Raw genomic sequence first — 26642 nt, forward strand, 5'->3', positions numbered from 1 at the left:
TCACAGTTTATCTCTTCAGGACCCTCTCTATATATGTTCCCCAAACCCACTCCATGATTTATCAGCTACTGAGTTGTGTGCTGAAAACTTTTCACAAGTCAGAAGTCTAAAAGACAGCTCAAATAAGAACAGTACAACCTTAGGTTTTACGTTAAAAAGTGAAATTGAAGAACTATTTTCCGAGATTTCTTCAGGGATTTTTTGTGAGGAGAGAGGGGGGTTAAGTGCTGAAATTCACACAGCATACAATTGATGTCTGCGAATCATTTTGCGCAGTGTCTCTTGACTTTATTAGTTTGTGTAACGAGTTTACAAATCTACTTATCAAGTATATAAGAAAGTAATTAAAAAGGCTTATCAGCCTCGTTAAGCATTGAAAGTTTGGAAAAACAGGAATCTTTGTGGCGTGTTTCTTCTCAGGCGTTTTGCAATACCAGTAGTGCCAGTGCGCATGCCACCAACACGATACCACTGATCTCTTGGATCTCAGCAGCTGAGCCGACGACCACGACGACATTGCAGAGGTCATCTTCGCAACAATCGACGATGCACTCACTGGCCGTTTTGCACTTGGGGTTTTTATTCTTGCCGCATTGTTTTTTAAATCCACAGTGCTTGGAATAGATTTCCTCGCCGGCGGATCCATACTTGGCGTAAAATGTAACGCAGGTCGCTTTGCGCTTTGGACAAGTTGACGTCATCTCCCGCGATTCGCAGTCCTTCCAAGACGTTGCACTATCGCATTTGTTGCATTCCAGGCTCACCACTGTATAATCAAACGTAATTAGGCGTTAAATTGAATAATATCTACTGAATCTCACAATGATTTCTTAAATAGCTATTTTTAATGAAGAACTGAAATTCTAATTATACCCATTTCCCGAAACCCGAAACTCGAAAATGAAATAAATACAATTTTGCACTATAGAGGGACTATATAGTGGATGTTACGTCCGAAAAGGGTTCCTTCTCCAATCTGGAGGTATATAAAAGGGTAGGGATTTCACAAGCCGCGCCGAAGTATAGAAAAGAAAAATTGTTTTAATAATATTTGATAATATTTTGAACAGGCCAATCGAAAAGAGATGCAGTTTTTCTACTCTATGTATGTGAAAGGGCTAACGATTTTTATGGAAGATCACCACGAAAGGGTTATGTTTAATGTCAAAAAAGGTAGATAAAAGGGTAAGGGTTTGGACCTCAGGGAAGAACTAGAAGAACCAGGGAGGAACCATACATTATTCTCATTCATTCACCAGGCTTGAAATATACTATTTATTTCAATACTATTATGGTAACTATCAGTTACCATTGTCTTAACTGAAGACTAACAATAGTTAAGGCGTAGATGTGATGACAACCAATGATGACCGTATGTGGAGTCGACGAAATGTCGTGTAACTTTAATTACCGTTAATTTTCCTTTTAAAATTGGACATAAAGAACCTGAAATAAATCAGAGGACCTACAGCAGCGTTTGCATTTGCTCAGAATGCAGTCTTATTAGACATGATTGTTTGTATCATACATAAGGAAAGGACCAGACCCAATATTGAATTAGCTGTTGGATAATTTTTTATCGATTAACACCTTTTCCTCTTAAAAGGATAAGAACCTAAGATAACAAGAACCTATTTAAGAACCTAAATAAGCTTCCTTCTCACTAGGCACCAAATATATAAGAACTTTTCTAGGCTTAATTGGAAAAATCTAGGTTCTTATACGCGGGTTTTACTGTACTTTATTGCCATGGTTTCAGTTGGGAGTTTAAAGAAATGCGGTCACCACCGAACGGCAACGATTAGTGGGCTATGGGCTTCATAATGTTCAGCGAATACCAACAAGAATAATTGAAGTGTGGTAATTAACAGTTATTTCATCAGAGACGCACTGTATATCAAATTATAATCAACGTAACATAGCGTCGACTTCAGTGGTCATAAGCATTTGACAGCAAGCTGGAATCAAATTATTGTTTTATTAAGAACACTACCACAAATTATTGACGTTTGAACAAAACGAAAAACAAAAGAAAAGAAAACAAGCCGAGCGACTAAGTAGAAGTGTCGATCAATATATTGACTTAATGAAAAGGGCGCCAAAACCTTGTGGCACCTGACATTGTTCGTGGCAAAAGGTGAATGGATATTGAATTAAACCGCTCCAAGACGAACGAAGAAGTTATTTTTTTGGGGAAAAACTTCTATATCGTTGGTATCGTTGGAAATATGGTGTATCATCAGGGTTTTTGTAAAATTATTTGTTATCAGCGTCTTAAGCGTGCCGCATTGGAGTTTAATCGACTTGAAGACAGAATTTAAGCTTATTATGCCTAGCTGGAACAGGTTATTTATATGAGGCTCAGGCAAAAGAACGGAAAAAGAGAAATAAACAAGTTATGGTAAGTGAATTGGTTTGAAATTAAATACGTGCACCAAAAACTGACCTGGCTCTATGGCCACTGGGTGTATACTAGCCGATCAAAATTCGAGGTTAAATACTTTGAAATCTTAGCTAAGACTCACCAGATGGCGCAAGGAGAGCCAAGAAAACGACGACAAAGAAGACTTGGACGGGCTTCATGTTGGTCTCAGCAACGGGAGAAAAAGATTGATCGAGATGAAGCCGCTTGGTCTGCGATCCTCAGCTTGGTGACACTGATATGATCAGTGTATTAAAGACTGGGGCGGACCCTATAGGCGAGGGGGAAAAACGGACCCAATAGAAAGGCCGAAAGGGATTTGATTGGCTCAGCTGCCATGATATGAGCCATTATACCATGCCCGAGAAATATCGACCATTAAATTGTGTTCCGGTTGTTCTTGTAAAGCGAAATCAGCAAGATCTAGCGATATTTCTTGATTGTTTCTAATAAAACTATTATTCCACTCGCGCTTGTTGGATATGAGATGATTATAGCCAACTCGGTGCTACACGCTTCGTTGGCTATCTATCATGTCATATCCAACGCGCTCTCGTGGCTGGTAAAACTTAAAAAGGCTGATTTGTAAATTGCCAATCAGGAACGCGCGTTTCTTAAAGTGGTTTCTATTTGTCAAGACTGGCCGACCAGAACACTCGGTCCGTAAATGGAGTGCAACAATTTGAAGGACTGGTTCTTCGAATTCTTCCAAATGGCGCATTTTGAGTCAGATTAGGGTGTTTAAATTTGAAGAAATTAAAACTTGAAAAAAAAAAAAAAAAGATAGTTTCCATTCAATAGGGAGTTTCTGGGTACGTCTGGAATATTACATTTCAGCTCGCTTTATTCACTGTCACGCACCTCTTTCATATTTTCAGCCTGGATTGGCTCACTTTCCATCGCTCTTATGCTTTTCACTGGTATGCTTTTCCCGATTGCGCTGGTAAAATCCTTTAAAAGTGCTGGCAAAAATGGCTAAAAAGTGCCCAAAAAGTGCTCAAAATCTCAAAATAGTGCTCAAAAGTTGCCAAACGTTGTGAACAGTTACCTCTAAGCTTTTCGTAAATATGTCAATTTTTACTGAAGTAATTAACATTACTATCTATTTTGAGTAGTGTTTTTCGACAGGTTGTTATGAAAGGTTGATAGCATATAGAACAATAATCTTTTTCAAGTTACTTCACATGAAACGACGAACGTTCTCACGCTCAGTAAGGATAAGTCCACGTGCCTTTCTATGACAACAGTCTTTTATTCTTGACAACATCATTAGTTATTCAAATTTAGTTCTTTTCATTAGTTATTCAAACTTACAATAAACGGCGACTCGTCCTGCCACGATAACATGGCTGCAAATTTTTCTTTAGATGAGGGCTCAAAGGTTATCCAGAGAGTAGTTAATGGCGTTGTGAATGAATCTTTTACAACGAGTGATGAAGAAATTTCCAGTAAAGCAAAGATACCTGCGTCTTGTAGCCATGCAGTCATTTCAACTAACGTTGTCGGTTCAAAACATGAAGCTAAAAGACAAGACCGAAAGTTTACCTGGGATTTTTATGAATAAATTCTTCAAAATCAGTCATGCATGGAGAAAACAATAGGTTGTAATTAGCAGTACAATGACCTGCACGTGCAGGGATGATTTTGATGAAATTATTGATAAAAATAATCCCACAAAACATTGCGGCCATGTCTTTTAGCTTGATTTTAATCAGACAACGTTAATTGAAATAGCTGTATAAAAACTGCTGAACTTGAATTAGAAGTAAATGTTCAGGTATCGTCACCAGTCACGAGTGATAACAAAAACAAAACAACAGAAGAACTGGAGTATAATACACGAATGTAGGCGCGCAACTATGTCCAGACCTGTTTGTTTAATTTTTGTTTTTGTTTCTAAGTTATTGTTGTTATTTCTTTTGTGTAAATGGCAATTTGTGCAAGTTCAATCGTTTACTGTCAAATCTAGAAAAGAAAAAAAGCATATCTTGTAACCTAGACACTAAGAAATTGTATTAATATTCAAAAACTGTTGAAAGTGTTGGTCGATAATATAATTAGAAAATGCTGTAAATGTTTGTTCTTTGCATTAAAAGTTAAATTTATTATTATTATTATTATTATTATTATTATTATTATTATTATTTGAAACATAAGCAAGCGAAAATTAAAGTTAATAGCCGACGTTTCGGCGTCATCGTGACACCATTCTCAAGGCAAAGTGGATAAATTAATGCGAAGATTTGATTTCTATACGCTACAGTCTCTACAAATTAGCATATTAACAATGGATCTCAAGTTCTTCAAGTGAATACCTTTGCGCGAATCGAGTCTGTTTGCACGTTTAGGGATGGTTTAAGTTTTCTTATGAAAAGCATCTCCTTAATTAGGCAATCAAATTTGTTCGAACATTTAGCTAGCACGTGAAATTGTTCTGAAAGACAAGTAAATGGTTTCCCCAGTTATTTTGTTACAATTTGTACATAACGTTACGGTGCACTTGGGTGCCTTTCTTGCGTTGATTTGTGGATAGTAAGTCCACATCAGCCTTGTTGTCCTTATAAACCTTCTGTTGTTATTGGTGAGCAAGTTATAGCTGTTTTCTTGACTGTTCAGGTTACTATAGCAACAATATAACCTGTAAAAAATAGCCCTAAATTTAGCTTCAAGTGATTATAACTCAAACATGAGGTCGGTGACCCTCATTTCTTACTATCCAGTTGCAATCAGCATGTCAAGATGCAACTTTTTTCAAGGTTAAAAAAAATTGGGAGAAGTTCAGAGGTACGTTGACTTTTTTTAAAGGTGGCTCTGAACCTATTTCTAGAGAAAGTTTGCAAAATTATACGTTGCGTCTTGACATGCTGAATTTTTAAAACTTGGAAAAAGTTGGGTTTTAACATGCTGATTACAATATTTAATAATAAAAGAAAAGTAGGTCACCAAGCCAGCTTTTTAGTTATATTCACCTAAAGCTAAAATTTAAATAGGGCTGTTTTTATAAAATCATATTGTTTCTATGGTAGCCTGTTAAGTCTAGAAATTATCATAACTTGTTTACCAATCTGTAGGCATTTATTTGAAACCTATATTGTTGTATAAACTAATGAAGAATGGTGGTAATCATATATTAAATTTTAAAATTTCGATACTTTTCTGCTTATCATGAGAGTGAAAAAGGCACCACTGTTTCGGGCGGAGTCTCTCCGCAAAGGGCAAATCCAAATTCACAGTTTATCTCTTCAGGACCTTCTCTATATATGATACACAGAACCCATTCCATGATTTATCAGCTACTGAGTTGTGCACTGAAAACTTTTCACAAGTCAGAAGTCAAGAAGACAGCTCAAATACAACCTTAGGTTTTAGATTAAAAAGTGAAATTGAAGAACTATTTTCCGAGATTTCTTCAGGGAATTTTTGTGGAGAGCGAGGGGGTTTAAGTGCTGAAATTCACATAGCATGCAATTGATGTCTGCGAATCATTTTGCGCAGCGTCTCTTTATTTTATTAGTTTGTGTATGGAGTTTACAAATCTACTTATCAAGTATGTAAGTGAGTAATCAAAAAATGCTTATCAGCCTCGTTTAAAGCGTTCAAAGTTTGGAAAAACAGGAATCTTTGTGGCGCGTTTCTTCTCAGGCGTTTTGCAATACCAGTAGTGCCAGTGCGCATGCCACCAACACGATTCCACTGATCTCTTGGATCTCTGCAGCTGAGCAGAGGTCATCTTCGCAACAATCGACGATGCACTCACTTGCCTTTTTGCACGTGGGGTTTTTATTCTTGTCGCATTGTTTTTTATGTCCACAGTACTTAGTATAGATTTCCTCGCCGGCGGATCCATACTTGACGTAAACTGAAACGCAGGTCGGTTTTCTGCCCTTTTGACAAGTTGTCATATTCTCCCGCGATTCGCAGTCCTTCCAAGACGTTTTGCTATAGCATTTTTTGCATTCCAGGCTCGTCACTGTATAATCAAACGTAATTAGGCGTTAAATTGAAAAAAAAAAAAAAAAAACCAAACAAACAAACAAACAAACAAAAACTACTGAATCTTACAATGATTTTTTAAATAGCTATTTTAAATGCAGGACTTGAAATTCTAATCGTATCCATTTCAAAGTTTGGAGAAAGAAGGAGTTTGTGGGGGGTTTTGGACTATCAGGGGACTATATATGTGGATGTTACGTCCGAAAAGGGTTTCTTCTCCAATCTGGAGGTATCTAAAAGGGTAGGGATTTCACGAGCCGAAGCACAGAAAAGAACTACAATTGTTAGTTCGATATTTAATAATATTTTGAACAGACCAAAAGAGATGCAGTTTTTCTACTCTGTGTATGTGAAAGGGCTAACAAATTTTATGGAAGATCACCACGAAAGGGTCACGTTTAATGTCAAAAATGGTAATATAAAAGGGTAAGGGTTTTGACCTAAGGGCAATCTGGCACCCAGAGTCCTCAAGCACTTTGGGGAGCGGTTAGTCGCCAGGAGAGTCTCTGGGGTAAAACAATGCAAACCGTTACGGAGCAGCTAATCAAAAAAATTTAACTTTTTAGAAGTCCCCAGAGTCTATCCTGGCGCCCACCCGCTGACCAAAAAGCCTGATGACTCTGGGTTCGAGATTGACCACAGGGAAGAACGTCCCGATAAAAAAACTTTCTTGAATACCGCACTGGGACGCTGGCAGAAGAAATTTATAATATGTGCCAAGTTTCCCCACTTTTATTGGCCAAAAAAAAAAAATCAAAACCAGAGAATTTAAACAGTTCTGGAACTGGTTCGGTAAGAGTAATTGCCCAGGGGCTCTCCCGTTCTTACAATAAACTTTCGCCAACAAAAATCTCTTCCACCCGACTAACTGCCCCTGGGTCTCCTTGGATGTGTCATAGGTGAATACCGTATTTACTCGAATCGCTTATTTAATTTTTCGTGTCTCTTGTGCGGCGCTTATTCGAGGGCGGCGCTTATTTGAGGGCGGCGCTTATTAAAAGGCCCATACCACAAAGCCAAAACATTTTGATTGTACAAGCAAACGCTGACAATCTCCTTACTGCAACAGTTACAGGGAAGAGAAAGAGGGAGGTTGGGCTTGTCGTACCGGCGAAGTTTACAGCCTTCACGCAAGAACTGAAGAACGCGAACATTTTGAAGAGAGAACTGAATGAAAGAGCATATTGAGATATACTCACTTCGAACTGAAAAACATCACTATTGATGAAAATAAATTCTCATTGCTGGCTTACAACCACATTGCAGCGATTACTGTGTATTTTCATCATCTTATGGAAATACTCAAATAAGCGCCGCACCGGAGCTGCAGCGCTTATTCGAGGGCGGCGCTTATTAACCATTCCGTTCCATGTGCGGCGCTTAATCGAGGGCGGCGCTTATTCGGAGGCGGCGCTTATTCGAGTAAATACGGTACCTTAACATAGGTGGCATATATATATATATACAGAAATGGAAGTGTGAAAAAGTACATGGAAAATAAAATAAACTAAAATTACATGTCACATTTTCAAACTTTCATTTCTGTATTACATATGCCAACAATGTTAATTTCTTCACATTTGACAATGGTTGCGATCACATCTGCGTCTTAATTATAGTTATTCCTCAATTAAGACAATAATACTATTATGATTAGATAGAAGAAGATCCTCGCAGTTAGTAGTACGCAACTTCGGTCAACTTAAGCAGTTGCGAAAAGAAATCCAGACTCAGGCTCATTTCTTGAAACAATTCAGGCTTGAACGGGATTCGAACCGATGACCTCTGCGATGTCGGTGCAGTGCGCTACCAACTGAGTTATCAAGCCAACTGGGAGCTGTTCATATTGTGAGTTCGTAATTTACCCGTGTCTGAAGGATAAATTAAAAAATATGAATATATGAAACATCATATATTGAACTGCCAAAGAAAGCTTAGATAGAAGAAAGATCCTCGCAGTTAGGTAGAGGATCTTTCTTCTATTTAATCTTTTACGATGTGACCAGCTCGCAGTTGGTTTGATAGCTCAGTTAGTAGAGCACTGCACCAGAAACGCAGAGGTCCTGGGTTCGAATCCTGTTCAAGCCTGATTTTCTTTTTCAGGCTTTTTTTTTTCGTAACTGCCTAAAAGCGGCGTCTGTAAATATCAACCAGAGGTGTACGCTTTTGCGCAATCTCCTATAGTTATGTACTTTATCAGACTGGATGTTCTTCATTTGGAACAAAACTGGTTTGATTTTTAAAACAAGGAGGGCCAGGGGGGTTACATTTTCCCTTTGTTCCCTAGAAAAAATTAGATTTTCTCCCTGTTCCCCAAAAATAAGTCAAGATGTTCCCGAAATTCACTTTCGTCAAGCCTTTTTCTGTCAGATAAGTGGAGAAAGAAGAAGTCTCTCTCTCTGTGTAGCATGACAGCCATAGGTATTAAAAAAGGGAGGAACTCCTTCGTAATGTTTTAATACAGCTTTTAATTGGTTAAATTGTTTATGCACATGAATAGCAAGAAGAACTGGGCAAACGGAGGAACAACTGAACAAACCAGAAACGCAGACGAACGAACAAACGGAAGCCCGAGCGAACGAACATCCGAGCGAGCGAACGGATGGCCGAATGACCGAGTTAAAGATCAAACGGTACACCGAGCGCTCGCTGGCGAAAACGAACGAACGAGAAACCTAGTGAACGAACCCGCGAAACTAGATGAACAGCTGAAAGACCAAGTGGACAGCTCTTTTGTTTGAAGTCATAAGCGTTTATAAGGATCGATTTTCTGATATCCTAGTGCAAACTTAAAAGCGCTTATCAGTTTTTGAACGTATTTTAGTGAGCTCACCAAAAAGAGAATTAAGAAACAGTATAGATTGACAAAAGCAAAACAAAGCTCCATCTGCTCAGAAGGTCTGTCATTCTCGTCAGGGACACAGTGAACAGACCCGGTAAAGAGTTCAAGGAACGATAAACAATGAAAGACTCACGAAGGGCGATAGAGAATTCAGTCATCGGAAATGTGAGAAATGACGGAAATTTCTTCATAAACAGTTAAGGGAAATCTCTCCAAAAGTTAGAAAATGGTCGAAAGTAAATTTTCCCTTGTTCCTGAATATACCTGAACTGTTCCCTTGGCTAAAAGTTGTTTAAAAATATCCCTTGTTCCCTAAAAGTAAACGGCTATGTTCCCTTGTTCCGTAAAACCCCTGGGAGGCCCTCAACAAGGTCTTCGCAACATGTGGTGTCAGACACCGAAAACCCGGTTCAGGAGCGGTGAATTCAAGATCATAGCCTCACATCAAAAATAATCATCGGATCGAAGTAAAACATGTATTTCTTGCAATAGTCTACTGTGGGCTATGTTGTGAAACTTTTTTGAGAATTTTGAGTTTCTCGCTATTGCACACGTCTGGTTGATATTTTCAGACATCCGCTCTTAAGTTGCGTACTAATTGCGAGGATCTTTCTTCCATCTAATCTTTCATCTGCAGTTCAATATATGATGTTTCATATATTCATTTTTATTAATTCATCCTTTACGGGTAAATTAGGAACTTACAATATGACAAGCTCCCAGTTGGCTTGATAGCTCAGTTCATGAGCACTGCACCGGCATCGCAGAGGGCATAGGTTCGAATCCTGTTCAAGGCTGAATTTTTTTTCTGGCCTTCTTTTCGCAACTGCTTAAGTTGCGTGCTAACTGCGAGGATCTTTCTTCTATCTAATCTTTCATGTGCAGTTCAATATATGATGTTTTATATCTTCATATTTATTAATTCATCCTTCACGGGTAAATTAGGAACTCACAATATGACCAGCTCCCAGTTGGCTTGATAGCTCAGTTGGTAGAGCACTGCACCGGCATCGCATATATCATGGGTTCGAATCCCGTTCAAGCCTGAATTTTTTTCAGGTTTCTATTCTACTAACTGCGAGGATCTTTCTTCCATCTAATCTTTCATCCGAAGTTCAATATATGATGTTTCATATGTTCATATTTGTTAATACTATTATCATGGTAATTATCAGTTGCCATTGTCTTAACTGAAGACTAACTATAGTTAAGGCGTAGATGTGATGACAACCAATGATGACCGTACGTGGAGTCAACGAAACGTCGTGTAACCTTAAATTACCGTTCATTTTCCTGTTAAAATTGGGCATAAATAACCTGAAATAAATCAGAGGACCTACAGCAGCGTTTGCATTTGCTCAGAATGCAGACTTATTAGACATGATTATTTGTATCATACATATGAAAAGGGCAAGACCTAATATTGAATTAGCTTTTGGTTAATTAATTAATGATTTTAAAACACCTTTTCCTCTAAAAAGGATAAGAGCCTACGATGACAAGAACCTATTTAAGAATTTAAATAGGCTTCATTCTCACTAGAGACGAATTATATAGGAACCTTTCTAGGCTTACCTGTAAAAATCCAGGTTCCTATACGCGGGTTTTACTGTACTTTATTGCCATGGTTTCAGTTGGGAGTTCAAAAAAATGCAGTCACCACCGACTGGTAACGATTAGTGGGCTTTGGGCTTCATGATGTTCAGCAAATACCAACCAGAATCATAAAAGTGTGGTAATTCAGTAACAGTTTTTTCATCAGAGACGCACTGTATATCAAATTATAATGAACGTAACATAGCGTCGACTTTGGTGGTTATAAGCATTTAATAAACAGCAAGCCTGAGTAGAATAATTGTTTTATTAAGAACACTACCACAAATTATTGACGTTTGAACAAAACAAAAAACAAAAGAAAAGAAAACAAGCCGAGCGACTAAGTAGAAGTGCTGATCAATATATTGACTTAATGAAAAGGGTGCCAAAACCTTGTGGCACCTGGCATTGTTCTTGGCAAATGTGAATGGATATTGAATTAAACCGCAGCTCCAAGACAAACGAAGAAGTAATTTTTTTGGGAAAAAGCTCCTATATCATTGGTACTGAAATATGGTGTATCATCAGGTTTTTTGTAAAATTTGTTGTTATCAGCATCTTAAGCGAGCGCATGGGAGTTTAATCGAATTGAAGACAGAATTTAAACTTATTATGTTTAGTTTGAACAGGTCATTCATGATATGAGGCTCAGGTAAAAGAACGCAACAAGAGAAATAAGCAAGTTAAATGAATTGGTAAATGAATTAGTTTCAAATGCGTGACACCAAAAACTGACCTGGTTCTGGCAAATTTTTTTTGTTTTTTAAAACAAATATATTTCAGTTATTCTAGCCTTTGTTGTTTATTCTACCAAGCTCGTCACCTCCGCCGTTGGGATCAGTCTGCCGTCAGTATTTTGTATTTGAAATAATTTGCTGATCCAGGTCTACAAGTGATCCGGCACCACTTATCGGTTTGTGGCTGTGGAATTGCAGATTTTTTTGAATCTGGTTCTATGGCCGGACTGAATAAAGGGGTGAGCCAGTGGCTGTATGCCAACTAATCAAAAATTCGAGGTTAAATATTTGAAATCTTAGCTAAGACTCACCAGATGGCACAAGGAGAGCCAAGAAAACAACGACAAGGAAGGCGTGGACGGGCTTCATGTTGGTCTCGGCTACAGGAGAAAAAGATAACCGCTTGGTCTGCGATCCTCAGCTTGGTGTAAATGATATGATTAGTGTATTTAGAACGGGGCGGACCCTATAGGCTAGGCAACCAGCCGCTATACTAAGGAAATGAGCCCACGCGAGGGGAAAAACCGGACCCGAAAGGGATTTGATTGGCTCATCTGCCATGGTATATGAGCCATTATAATCCATCAAATATTTTCGCTCGCACGCGATTGGTCTAAACGCCTCACGTGGCCGAATATACCCCAGCTAAAACTGGGGAATATCCGATGATATTTTCCAAGGGATATTCTCCGGCCCAATTTCAAAAACTTCAAGGCGCGTCAAGTTTACAATTAATATTAATGTCAAGATGGGGGAACGGTTTGCTTTTGTGACAGAAGGAGAGATAAACCTCCTGGTCGATAAAGCAGTATCAGAAAACAACATACGCTCTAAACGTTATTGACGGTAAACTGTTCTTAAACGAAATGTTCAAAAACTCAAGCTCGTTGTTACACGTTGCAAAAAATATTTGAAGGATAATAACCACAATAGCCTCCATTTGGCTTTAAAAATATGCTCAGATATTTGTCCTTGGACATTATCTGCTCCGTGAAGCACACAGTTTTCCTCGAGTTTGCTCTTGGAAAACTGTTCGCTTCTCGGAACAGATAATATCCGCGGACAAATATCTGAGCATATTTTCGGGCCAAATGGAGGCTATTGTTTATTTATACCATACCCGAGAAATATCGACCATTAAATTGCCTTCTGGTTGTTCTTGCAAAGCGAAATCAGCAAGATCTAGCGACATTTCTTAATAGCCTCGTTGGCTATCTATCATCTCATGTCCAACAAGCGCGAGTGGAATAATTGTTAAATATTCACTTTTTTTTATAATCATTTATTTGCAAAAACACATTACCTACATTACTTACATTACGGGCTAAATACATCACTAGACGATATAGTATTCTACCTACAATACAATGCTTACTGGTTACTTACACTTGTCTACCAACAATACCAATACAAGACTCTAATTACAATTTAACACATACCAGACAGTAAAATGGCTTTCGCTCCTTACAATTACGGCTACTTACAATATATACTAACTTACGACTAAATTTAAACTACCTAATTACATCCAATCGTTACTTCATACCATGTACAGCAACATAGCTTACCGCCTACTTACTATCCTTTGTTATTAAAATATTCACTTAAGGGAGGCTGGAAAAACTAAAAAATGGCTTATTGATAAATAGCCAATCAGGATCGAGTGTTTCTAAAAGTGGTTTCTATTTGTCAACACTGGCCGGCCAGAGCGCTTGGTCCGCAAATGGAGTCAAACTATTTGAAGGACTGGTTCTTCGTATTCTTCAAAATGGCACATTTTGAGTCAGAGTGGGTGCGTAATTTTGAAGCAATTAAAAAACGTGCGTGCGAAACGTGCGAAGTAACTGAACTGGTTGGCTAGTTCTGACCAATGGAAAGCCCCGTTGCAACGTTTTGAATCTGTGGTATGAAATGTTAAAATGAGACGGTTTCAATTAAACATTGATTTGGAGCTCAAGTCTTATTATCCTACACAACGTTCACGGGTTTCTATCCGTTGGTCCGTTCATTGAAATCCTAAAGTTTAATTACTTATTTTCAAAGCTATAAGTTATAGAGTTATAATAACACTGAGCCTTAATAGGCCTTATCACGGTTTTCGACGCCATTTTGACGAGAAGGCAAACACGTCTGAAATAACAGTGTTTGTATGGAAATCCGATGTCAAATAATTTTCATAAAACATCACTTCTGAAAAATTCATGAAATGGAAACTTTTGGTACTAGGAAAAGGATTTTAGGAAAAAAATTGGAGGGATGTAGCTGTGCCAGAAAGCGTCCAGTCGTGTTTTGAAATTTCCATACATTTGTCTGTATTTTTTCCCGCGAACTATTTTTAGTAGCAGTTCACGGCTGGTTCGCTTTACAGACAAATGTTTGGAAATTTCAAAACACGACTGGACGCTTTCTGGCACAGCTACATCCCCCCAATTTTTTTCTTAAAATCCTTTTCCTAGTACCAAAAGTTTCCATTTCATGAATTTTTCAGAAGCGATGTTTTATGAAAATTATTTGACATCGGATTTCCATACAAACACTGTTATATCAAGCCTGTTTGCCTACTCGTCAAAATGGCGTCGAAAACCGTGATAAGGCCTATGGTACTTCTTTTTCGTATGCCTCACAAGGCGGTTCTAACTTTTAAAGCCTGTGGATTAAATCTCATCGATTAGACAGATTTTTCAAGCAGCACTTTTTATCATACTGCCTACAAGGATGCTATAGCTTTTGAATGAATAGTTTTAACCAGTATAAAATAATATTTTGGTTATTCTTTTGTATCTTGGCAACCAAAGTTTTTTTTCTTTTTTTTTCCGGGCGGCCTGCACTGTTTCCAACGTCTTACATGGTTGGTCGCGAGGACAAAAGAACGAACAACAGAACAATGCTCCCAACCCTAAAAAAAAAAAAAGACAATGCAGCTGCAGGTTGTCAAGGTCCAGTGAAAATAGAGCTTTTGAAAGGTGCAGGTCTACTGTTTTTCCTTTATTTGTTCGTTATTTTTCTTGAAAAGCCCCATTGTAAAGGTTCAATAAAGTATGTGAATATAAATGGTTGAAAGCAGTCCACAGTTTCCCTAGAAACTAATTCCCTTACATATACAATAAGGTTCGTCTGCCACGCGCCATTAGTATAGGAACACAAAAACAACCGACATTTTAGAGTTTCGAACTGATTAAAAATCAGCCATTTACATAACAAGCGACTTGAGATGCTGTTCTAAATGTGACCTCAAATCAGTTGGGCAAACTACAGGCGCTTTCGCTCCGATTTGTCATGCTGTAGCGGTAGAAGTAGAATGTACCGTCGCGCGTGGGAAACACGTTTAAAGATCCCTGTAGGATTCCCGCTAGCATTGGACGCGTTCTGGTCTTCAACAGCCACCACAAAACATTTTAATTCCTGGAAATAGTTGTTTACTAATTCGTTTACTTCTTTCTTTCTTTTTGTCTTTGTGAGGACTTTTCGAATTGTTAGTCCTGGGGAAAAGAAAATATATTTTTGGTATAACGGGTGTGACAGCACGCATCGTTTTTATTTGGCTTGGTCGAGTGGCTAGAGGTGTGGACTCGTAATTTGTTTCTGGGCAGTCCCCTGTTCAAACCCCAGGTCACGCTTTGTAAATAACCAACTGGTAAGCCTCCCTGCCAGTGTGGTTTTTATCGAGTTTCTGTTCTGTTTATTTAAAATATTTGATTATGCGGCTCTACTACAAGCTTCTAGCTTTAAATCTAACTGTGTATGAATAAATTTTTCTTTCATTTTGTAAGATACGTTCGTCGGCTAAAAGTGCATACAAGTAGTGAAATGACCGGCACGTGTATTTATTCTGTCTCTCGTCTCATGGAGAATCTGTTTTTTGGTCAGTTGGAAATAACGCAATAAGCATTTTGCTTGCGCTAAAATTTGCTACCTAAAAAAATAAGAGGAAGTTACAATGTTCGATGGTGTATGCCAGCTTTTACTTGAACCGGCGATTTAGTATTAATCCTGTATTGATCAAATGATTTTTTTCTCCAGGTATCAATTCGGTACTGAGCAGGCTGTTAAAGCCTGTTTCTGGGAAACTTCTTTTCGCTCAAAGAATGTCTAAATTGGTTTTTCCGAGATAATAAGGCATTATCCCAATTCGGTAATGTTTGGTTTGCACCCTCGACGGTAATTGGCGTATATCGTATATCGTTCTGGAAATGACACTTTTCTTGTTTTTTCTGCAATTCTGTTGGTACTATCATAACTGTGCAGACGATTCGAATTTCCAATGTTAACATCACTTATCTTTATAGTAGACTATAAACATAACATGTACTCGTAAATAACAATTATCCTAGTTTCGAAAGACTTTGACAAATATTGATATGAAAGAAAATCGATTAGGAACCGCTTTCCAGAAACTTCCACCTAAAAGAAACAAACAAATACCCTATTTATTTCGTTAATAACTTATGTGAATATTTTTTAATTAATCTCCACCTCCCCCCCCCCCCCTCCTTCTCCGCCATAACAAAGTGGACTGAGTACGATTGAGTGATTTTTGTCCAACAGTTTATATTAATCCTTTTACGCATCTTTTCAGAGTTAATAAGCTCTGGGCAATTTCATTTTGTTTAGCCTTTTACTGGGATTCTTTACGCCTAAAACTGGCGTTTTGACAAACTTTGGGCTGGAAAGTGGGATTTGCAACCCTCCCTCCCTTCCCCTCCCCTCCCCTCTCCTCCCGACCCCTCCCATCAGGATCTCTGTAGAGACCTCTGCAACTTTGTATAACATATTGGAATTTTAGTGATGGCAATCGAGAGGAATAAAAAACCACTAACTGATGTTTATATAAATTGTCTTCCGTTAGCTCATTTTTTTTATAAAGCTCGTTGTTTTGAAGCAATACAATAATACAAGCAATACAAGTCACTTTTGAAGTACAATTCGTACGTCGTGAAGGAATATTCCACAGTTTATGACTCATCAATATTTTCGTCGGCTTGTGATTTATCCAGCGATATTGTCATGATAAGCTTAGTAAATAGCGTTACAATCATGGTAATGCTTTCTCGTCATATGGCAAAATGTATTCTTTTTCCACAGCAATTAACTTCAGCTGCTGTAGATATCTAAATAATATACGTTAGTTTTAGCATTACTTTTAAAGCTACGGACATATTGGAATCAAAGTAAATCCAAAATTATTATAACGGAGCAGTTTTGTTTAAGATTGCTGTATAAATGTGAGTGAAAGACTTTGGTTTAGAGATTGCCGATAGGAAAATAAGTTTTTACTTTTATTTAATTTGTCACCTTTACATGTATATTTTACGTTTTATCGCCTTGCACGGTATATATTAAGTTGTCAATTTCTTTTCTTTTCACTTGAAAATGATGACATGGAGTCATCGAAACGTAGTGTAAAACTTCTTTCGCTTATTTTTATCATTAGATGTTTACCTAAATGTAAGATTATTCGAATTTATGTTAAAGTCTAAAAAAAAATTTCTCTGGCTAATTAAAAACGCTTTTAAAAAACATAAGCTTTTGGCTACCAGACTGCAGCCTTTAACGAATGGTAACTGAAGGGCGCAAATGTATGAATATATAATTATAATAAATGCGGAATAATAAACTCATTACATGAAGCTATTTAAAAGAATCGAATATTGTCTAGGTAACGCCATGGAATTGTTATCTGCTCGTTAGTCATGATGGCAGTGTGCCATGACCCAAGAGATTTTTGCAGTAGGTGGACACTTTTATCAATCACACTTGCGTTTTCAAAGTCAGTTGAATTTTTTCGAGTTCTTCTGCTGTCAATATGCATATTGCAGCTTATTCTCCCTTTAAGGATGTCACGTGATCACTAGATGTTCTAGGAACATTTTGTGTGTGACTGAAGGGAAGTTAGTTTTAATATCAGTAGAGTTTTGAACTTCTGACCCCAAATCAAGAGGAAGCCCCTTAAATTCGTAATAAAGCTAACTACGCTATAGTAGAATACTAGTAATGCAATGGACGCTTAACACTCAGTGGAAATTTGAATTCCCTGCGTGTATGAAGTTCCGACAATGTAGGAATTACAATCAGAAAACGTTAAAAAGAAGAAAGTAGGTAATTTCCATGCAAATAGACACAAATTGGAAGGCTAGTTAACTCTGAGGTCCAAAACTAAACATTGCCGAATATCCATTGCTAATTGCTCTCTGTGAAAAATCATTTTAGACATTCTTTGAGCAAAAATAAGTTTCCCAGAAACAGATTTAGTTATAAGCAGAACATTGCTCTGTATCGAACTCAGTGTTTATAGGAGAAATCATATTTTGATCAATACAAGATCAATACTAAACCAAAAGTGAAATATACTGAAAAGGGTACACAATCGAACTTTTCTAATTTCCCCGATTGTGCAGTTTATTTGACTACAATTAAAATACTTATTGAGTCACTTCTCCACAAATCTTCCCGCGAAATGAAACACAGAATGAATCAGCAACTCGAAACGTTCTCACAAAAATTAAAAATTGTGAATTAATTATCAGTCAAAAGCAATTCTTTTGTGGCAGCAAGACCAGAATGCATGGTACATCTGCTACTTTGTCGTGTTTTATCCCTGTCACGGTGTACGTACTGCTTTCGGAGCGGCAGTGAAAATTTGAGCCCAGCGATTGCATTTCGATTTGAACTTAATATATTTAGAATAGCATCTGAAATGTGGCTTGTATAAATGACTACTTAAATGTCACGCTGTTTGTGTTACCCGATACTCATTGTTTAAAAGCCAATAGTGTGGTTCTTTTGGAGTCATGTCAGGTGCAGAACCTAATTGCAGCCTGTGGGCTGTTTTCACTAACCACTTCAATATCACGATGCCGCAAAAATTGCGAAATCGTAGTTTGCAAAATATCAAGAAACGACTCAAAAGTTAAAATTGAAGCGCCACCTTTTGAAGGATCTGCTTAATAGCTTTTTCAGTTGAATCGTTAAACTTAAAGATTTCGTCCACGGACTTAAGAGTAAGAATAACCGTATCAGTACAGCACAATACGAGGGCTCGGGATTTTTCCAGAGAGATCATGTCATCGAGATGAAATCGTGTTCTGTGTTTCCCAGTTTTTGAAAGTGAAACGATGTTTCAAAACTGGCAGCACATTGATAAATTAAATAATGCTTATTATGAACGAGGCTGGAATTTGCATACTGTACACGGCAAGCAGACAAATAGTGGTTGGCAACCTCTGAATGTGCTTTTGGGTATGTGGTTGAATGATAAAAAAGGCCTTGCCGTTCTTTCGAAAACAGGCGTACTTTGGAGTTTTTATATACCCAAGCACTAGGTATTTCAAACTTCGTCTGTTCATTTTGAAGTTGTTACACAGGTACTTTGCTATAGTACTGTTTTGGCACAAAAAAGGCATCTTCTATACTCCCATGGATCAACTTTCTTTTTTGTGGGCTGACAACGAGATTATCTATGAAACAAATACTCTTTTTATAAGAAGGTCGAGGCTTCTTAAGAACATACTGAGGCTGGGAGTCGGTTAAGAACATTTTCATTTTGTCCAAATATTTTTAAAATGAACATTATAAATACAGATAAAACAATACGTGTAAAATTTCAGTCTATATTGTCCGATGAACCCAAATAATAGGCGTATTGGTCATGTCCGCATAGATTTATAACAGATAACGTAAGAACATCTTAAAAACTTTTCAGGCTCAAATTGCCGAAAAAGATGAAAAAATTCAGCCTCAACCCCCAAATTAGACTATTTTTGAACTGTGGGTGACAGATTGAAAAAAGTTCAAGTTTAAACGGGTTTCGAACCCACGACCTTTACGATGTCTCTTGGTGCTCTCCTAACTGATCTATCAAGCCATTTGGGAGCTGGTCATGAACTTCTCTCATAAATCATGTAAATGGCGGGGCCTAAATGTTATTTCTTTATATTTGAACTGCGGGTGGCGGATTTAGAACAAAATAAAAGAAAAACCCTTGCAGTTAAATAACTGCAAGAGTTTTCTTCTGATTCAGTAAATAGAACCACTTTGTTAACAACACATGGAACAAAAAGAAAAAAAAGTACTCCCAGCAAGGCTCTGTGTTATAGCTTTCAAAATGAATGATCTCACTTTATTATTTCAACGAACGGACAAAATTAAAAATGCCTTGTGGAGCAAAATAATTCAAAAGCAACACTTTTGTAAAAATTTCAACAATTGAAAGACACAAATTTATCAGACACCGCACGACTCTGATTGGCTGTTTGCTAGCGACATTATGTAAATTCCAGCCTGCTTTTAAATTGTATTTCGTTTTTATTTAGGTGCGCCCAGTTTATTGTATCAGTTTGAACAACTGGAGATCACAGTACACTCATCTCGATCAATCTTTTTCCCCTGTACCCGAGACTAACATGAAGTCCGTTCCAATCTTCGCTGCCGTTGTGTTCTTGGCTGTCTTTGCCTCAACCGGTGAGTGTGACAAAAGATTTCAATCACATAACATCAAAGTTTTAAATTACGGGCGGACACATGGTGTATGGTGGTTTCCGCTTCACACATTATCATTGAAAAACACTAAAATTTCCTCGGTAAAATTCTGCTACCGAGTTCAGTTTAACTTCTGCGTAAGCCTTTTAGTTACTGTTCAGTTCAGATCAAACTCAGCTGAGCTGCGAAGGGAATTAAACAATCGGCGATATCTACAAATGAACTGATACAGACATTGATAGGCAGATCTTCTGCGCCATCGGCGAGTTAATCAGCGAGGAGGTATTTCTGTATAAGGTGAGAACTTGGTAGATATATATTTAGGATTTGACGTACAAGTTGTCTCGTTCTCCGTGTGCACATGCAGTGAAACCTGAACGGCATAGGATTTGGTTTGCTTCACCACTTTTTAAAAGCTTCTCGGGATGTGCCTATATTTTACAAAGGAATTATGAAATAGAATCTGTTCACATTTTTCAACATACTTCGAGTCCGTACTGACTTTATTTACTCGAATTCTCTTCCAAATCATTTCATTATTTGTCGATAAAATAAGCAGTTCAAAGCAAACTGCTAATTCCGCCGTGAATGTCGATCATTTTAATTACTTACAGTGTACAGTGTTGCAGCCCAGTTTCGAAATTGGAAAATGTAAGTTCTCTTTTCTCAGTAGTGCAAGGTCCTACTAAATAAGAAGTCCTTAAAATCATCAGCCACATTCACCGTCCCGACGTTTCCAAACGTAAAGAGTCAGACAAACAATTGGTTTTCAAAATTTTCAAAATTTATTGTCTTCACTCTAAGATAGAAGTAAACCCAGTTTATGTCAACACTGCCATTCATCCAGCGATAGCCTTGGAGAGATTCGCTCATCATACTATATAATTGCCAAAAACGTTGGCAGAAGTGCAAGGTGCTTCTAAGATGCTTTTTTCCGTTTTACAGTAGGATGCAGGTTCGAACGGACCACACATCAGGCACCACCCCAAAAAATTCACATTATTATGATGTTAATGAAGGCCAGTTTTATTCAACAACCATTGAAAATAGTATTTAAACATTACCAAGACAACTAACCAAAATGGAAAGAATTTTGTTGAGGCCATCCCCATCAATTGCTAAGTTTACCATGAACCGACGGAGCCATTATTCCAACAAGATCACATCATGAAATAAAAATTCTCTACCAGTCCATTTATTTTCAAGCCTTTAATTAATTGCCTCATCGAGAACGTCAGAAAATAGTAATAATTATCAAAACACTAGTTCTGTACGTTCATTATACACTTCTTTTCTTTGCCGTCCTCTGAAAAACAACAACGTGAAATGACCAAAATATGACAACTTCTTGAACTTACACGTTCCTTTTTGTTTCTTGCTAATGGCCTTCAAATTATTCTATCATGTTTATTTATTGCTAATTATTTATTTGCTTTTACAACAACATACCCAAGACAGCTGAATAATGTGGCAAGAATGTTATTGAAGTCATCCCCATAAATTTCTTAAAAAATCTCTTATCATCTTACGGAGCCAATATCAGAGTCAACAAATTCAAATTCAGGAAATCATTATCAAAAGAGGTTCATCTATGGAGATCTTCGTAATTGGCACAGTTTAAAAAGGGAAAAGTAAAGGACAATTCATTATTGAAATTTTTTGCGAGAAAAAAATGGGGGTCTTGCAGTATGCACTTGCTGAGTTATTGAGGGGGCCTTGAAATTTTAATGAGTGACAATGACTCAAAAAAAGAAGCAAAAAATACATACAGTGTACGTAACCCCAGTATTTTGGCGAAATCGTAAAGTTGCAATGTTTTTATTTGGTATTGCCATTTGTTTAAGGGTATTAATTATGCTAAGCTGAAATCATACAATAAACGTATCACCGCCGGTAGTAACCGAACCACGCCGTTGGAACTCTAGTTATAGTTCTACCAATTCAGCAGTAGGTCAACAGCAGCTGGATCTGAAAACTTAATTGCCCAACACTCCAGCAAATCCACAGAGGATCGGTCTCTTGAAAAAATGGTTTATTTGTAGTAAAACAGTACGCATTGATGGTAATAGGTCATTTTCATGATGGCATCATTTGACTACAACTACCAGAATTCATTTCGTTTTCCTTTTCAAATTCAAATTTTGTAATCCCAGTATAGAGCAAAGAACAATAGCTCTAATTAGCATGAGAAAACAAAAAACTGAAGGATTCTGGTAATTGTAGTCAAATGAAGCCATAGTGAAAATGTCCTATTCACACACGAGCCTCAGGCGGCCCACACAGCAGAGCTAAAACCAGTACAGGTTTCCTTAAAATGAAGTAACTGAGAGTAGTAATGGATGCCGGATGCTAGTCCATCGCCAGGTTATTCCCAGTATTTTGTCACAATTACTCCTTTATACGCCAGGGTGGAAAGAAAACAATATGGAACGAAGTTTCTTGTCTAAGGAAATAATACCATGGCAGAGACTACACGTCGAGCTACCGACCTTCAGATTTTAAGTCCAATGTGCTAACCACTACACCACTGAGCCCTATGAAAAACGTTGTGCATTAGGCCCCGGTTGTTCAAAGATCAGATAATTTTCTCCACTGGATAACTCGCTATGCGGCAAATAAATGTCTGCAAGAATTTCAATCTAGCCCTATAATTTGTGTATAGAGTAGAAGGGTATGTCTAATTTAAGTATGGGGTTGTATGGAAAACTTGCCAGAAGCACATTTGTACCGCTAGATAGTGACTTATCCACTGGATAAAGTTATCCGCCCTTTGAACAACCGGGGCCTGTACTATAATCTTACAACTGCATAGTTCATCATAAAATATTGTGGTGTTGGTGGGGGCGGCATTGAAGTACTTCCCAAATAAAAATAGAAAATAAATAAAATAGAAACATTATAGTGTGTGTTGCGGAGGGGGCATTGAAATAATCCCCTAATAAGAAACGGGGATCCTAAAAAAACTTAGTTTTACAAAGGGGGGGGGGGGGGGGGGGCATAAAAAAAGTAAGAAAAGTTTCTCACCCCGGAAGTGAGGTTAGAATCTCATTGTCATTTTTTACAAATAAATAAATAATGACCTTTTATTAAGAACTCATTGCTGGCTGGTAAGGCTAAATTACAGAGTTACAATACAAATTAAAATAAACAAACTACGTATGTATTATACAGCGTTAAATCACAGAGGCTAGAAGGAAACTACATTACATTTACTATAATAATATATAAAACATAATAACAATACAAATAACAAGTGAATAAAATATAATAATGAGATCAATCAATGTACAGTTAATATTTGAATGTAATAAAATGCTCCGAACGCTGTGTTCAATTCTACACCTCTGCCGGTGTCCATACACGAAACTTCTAAACTTACTCCTGGATCTTAAATCATAATTAGGGGCTATCAGTTCTACTCTGTGTAAAAGAAAAGCCAAAGGATGCTCCCGGTGTTTTAACTTTTCCATGTAATTAATACATAAGGCAGATCTTCTACCCTCTAGGGTGGTAAGGCTGGCAGGAGCCAGAGCCTTTCGATAGGTATGGAGGGGTAGCTATGCAATAAAGACACCATCTTTTTGACATTGAGGAAGGAGGGTGCAGGTAGAGACATGTATCCATCTATTTTGTGGTTTAATGGGTCCTTCTCGACTATTGTAGTTTTGACTACTTCCCTGAATATTATTAAATGAAATACCTAACTAAATTTTGTTTATTTACAGTAATGAGCCTGAAATGCAACCAATGCGTCAGTGGAAAATCTTGGGACGACTGCAAATCGAAGGAGATGACCTGTCCAAAGGGCATGGACGAGCGCTGCGTTAAGGCATATGTCAAGTATGGAAACGTAGAAAGCTTTGCCAAGTACTGCGGACCAAAAGATTACTGCGACAAAGATAAAAACCCCACCTGCAAGCTCGCCAAAGCCGTCAAAGATTCTGACTGCTCTATCAATTGCTGCGAAGGTGACCTCTGCAACGCGGGCTCAGCTGCTAGAATCAGCGGAATCGTATTGGTGGCATGCGCACTGGCATTGCTGGCATTCAATAGCGCCTGAGAAGAGACACCCCGCAGAGATTTCTGCTTTCACTGGCTGCACTAGTTAACTAGAGCTTTATTAAAGAACAAAAAAATGTAGCAGTAGTAGTGGTGGTGGTGGTGGTAGTCGTCGTCGTCGTCGTCGTCGTCGTCGTCGTCGTCGTCGTCGTCGTCGTCGTCGTAGTAGTAGTAGTAGTAGTAGTAGTAGTAGTAGTAGTAGTAGTAGACAATGTTGATTAACTTCTTTATTCTTAGCTACTTGATTGTAAAAGTTGTAATTTCTTTATATTAACCAATCGAGTGACGCTAGCTTAAAATAGTTGTCAGGCATCAAAAGTGTTAATGTCAAACGAAATCCTTTCCACGGTTCAAAATATGTTTTATATTCATGAGCTGTTTTCTTGACTTTTGTGAATGTTCATTTTCTGTTGGAAATATTGCTACAGTGAAGCATGTTTTGCACCGGTTTTTAACTGCACGAGTCATGTAACGTTTTAGTGTATTATCAGGACATCCGAAAAGTTACTTAAAGCACGCATTAGAGGTTTTGTAATGGCAGCCAAAAAGAAAATAAAAGCTTTTTGACGTTCGTGTTACATTGTGTTTCTCAAGTTTCTTTTCTGCCTGCTTTTTGAAACCGTGAAAAGGTGATATTAGAATTTCTACGTAGACGAAGAATTATACTACGGTTTATAATTTTCAAATATTTTTGTAACCACTAGACCATAACAAATTGCGCTTGTAAAAAGTGTCGAATTGCCTCGGCAAGCAATTCATCCATGAACTCGCTCGAGCATGTCACAAATAAAGAAACGATCGAACCGAGATAGTTTGCTCCAGTTTTCCAGAGATTAAGTGGGCACAAAAATGCTGGAAATGAATAATTAACTTACCCGTTTGAGCGCTGTCGACAATTCGAAGATCAAACTTTCCAGAATGGCCTGCACGATAGTTCGCCTGTTTTCCAAAATCCCAATGCACTAAAACAGTTCCGTCGGGAAGGCTGCCATCTTGCCCTAGACTGACCACAGTTCCAACACAGCCCTCACCATTGTCTTGGTCTCCCCACATCCAATCAGGACCACGGACAACTCTTAAACCAACCTCCATATTTCTTTTTTCTCTCTCTCGGGGCCTGAATTTCAGGAGCAAGACCCGAACTCAGGACAATTTTAAGTGACCGCCATTATGAACGACAAAAACATTGTAACCCGAGTAGAAGAGATTGCGTGACAACGGTAGGTAAGTGTTTAAGCTTCCGGGAAAATTTCCTTCGATGTTTTCATCTCTGACACGTCATAGCTTGGGGAGAATGTCTGGTACCAACTGCACGGTGTCTGCTTTGGGAAATGATTGAAGTAAGCGGGCTAATCATCATGTGCGAGAATTACTTCAGATTAATTGGATGTGTTTGGTGTATTTTCGTTTATAAAGTATCCGGTTTCTAAGAAGATCCCGCGAAGTATCAATGAGCTAGCATTAATTAAAACTCGGCACTTGGTCAGCAGCTAAACTTATTCTAAACTTACTCCCTTATGTACTAAGTACTGAATTCTGACTAAGTCCCGCGCCGCGGGAGGGGGAGGGACTGGGAGGGGGTGAGGGAGGGGGTGGGGCTTTTGGATGCCTTAAAAATATATATATTTTTTAGTTTACTAAACCATATCCATCACTTACAGAAACAACTTACCTGACATATTATTAAGTATATTCAAGAGAGTCCTCTTGGTATATTAAGGTTTTCTCCGACAAACCCGACAATTCCAGACAGTTAGTCGTTAGCTTTGCTGCTGAACGGACGACTAGATTCCAACCGTGAAATAATGGCATTTCAGCTGTTGTTTCTATTTTCATTCGTTCTTGGCCGGATCAGTGTTTCACGAAGATAAAGTTTCATCGCTGAATACGCTCGCAGGAGTTTTTATGAAAGCTACTTATCGCCGTTACGCGTAAATATTAAAACGGAGAATTATGTACAGCTACGGTCATCCTGGATCATTAGCTATCATTCAATCCCGCTGTCATAACAAACAAAGAACCACATATGATTGACGGAAACATGAACAACGAAACTGGGTCTTCACAATCTGCTGGCTTTCAAAAGAAAACAAGTCGAAAATTTCTGCCTCACTCAGCCTGTTGTGTTTTTCAAATGAAAGGGCCAGACTAAAGCATTGACTCCTTATCTCAAAAGAAAAGAAAACGTATTGTGTTCGTGTTACAAGTACTGCTCGGAATTAATTAAATCTTGAAAAGTTGCACCCCTCCAAAAAGTACATAACATAAGAATAACATCCTAAAATGGTGTATTTCACTTAAATAACAACTGAAGGTCTAGCTGGAAAGTTAACGGATTGATAATCAAACATTTCCATTTCCTAGATTTTGAAAATAACCGCTGGAAAGTTTGCTGGGAATTTGAAAGATCGCCACTGGCTTCTTCTTGGACGCCGCTTTACAAAGTAATGTAAATTATAAATGAGCAGTTCTATCTATTCTGCGATATCTACGAGTTTTCACTAAATTGTTGCTGCCA

At 37.9% G+C, this 26642-nt stretch overlaps 3 protein-coding genes across 5 annotated transcripts; 1 reads left to right on the plus strand and 2 right to left on the minus strand.

Moving 5' to 3' along the window:
• Positions 1 to 23: 23 nt before the first annotated feature.
• LOC146482445 (E3 ubiquitin-protein ligase HECTD1-like) lies at positions 24 to 25304 on the minus strand. 2 transcript variants are annotated; one of them, XM_085107295.1, is made up of 3 exons: positions 25176 to 25304; positions 25000 to 25127; positions 24 to 766 (listed from the first exon to the last, which is right to left on the minus strand). In XM_085107295.1, exons 1-3 carry the CDS (start codon positions 25214 to 25216, stop codon positions 417 to 419), a joined length of 519 nt encoding a protein of 172 aa, XP_084963421.1. In that variant the 5' UTR covers positions 25217 to 25304; the 3' UTR covers positions 24 to 416. The 2 variants fall into 2 exon arrangements, with proteins under 2 accessions (XP_084963421.1, XP_084963419.1); XM_085107293.1 differs by having other exon boundaries at positions 25000 to 25292.
• Positions 4531 to 12249, minus strand: LOC146482446 (uncharacterized). Its single transcript, XM_085107297.1, has 2 exons — positions 11902 to 12249; positions 4531 to 6392 (listed from the first exon to the last, which is right to left on the minus strand). Exons 1-2 carry the CDS (start codon positions 11957 to 11959, stop codon positions 6061 to 6063), a joined length of 390 nt encoding a protein of 129 aa, XP_084963423.1. The 5' UTR covers positions 11960 to 12249; the 3' UTR covers positions 4531 to 6060.
• On the plus strand, positions 19893 to 24702 carry LOC146482447 (uncharacterized). Of its 2 annotated transcripts, XR_014864115.1 has the most exons (3): positions 19893 to 20047; positions 23791 to 24202; positions 24297 to 24702. XR_014864115.1 is itself a non-coding variant. In XM_085107125.1 (2 exons), exons 1-2 carry the CDS (start codon positions 19990 to 19992, stop codon positions 24123 to 24125), a joined length of 393 nt encoding a protein of 130 aa, XP_084963251.1. In that variant the 5' UTR covers positions 19893 to 19989; the 3' UTR covers positions 24126 to 24702. The 2 variants fall into 2 exon arrangements, 1 of the variants encoding a protein (XP_084963251.1); XM_085107125.1 differs by having other exon boundaries at positions 23791 to 24702.
• Positions 25305 to 26642: the final 1338 nt, after the last annotated feature.

The sequence above is a fragment of the Pavona decussata genome, unplaced genomic scaffold, assembly GCF_977016875.1.
Source record: "Pavona decussata unplaced genomic scaffold, jaPavDecu1.1 SCAFFOLD_46, whole genome shotgun sequence".
Lineage (NCBI taxonomy): Eukaryota > Metazoa > Cnidaria > Anthozoa > Scleractinia > Agariciidae > Pavona > Pavona decussata.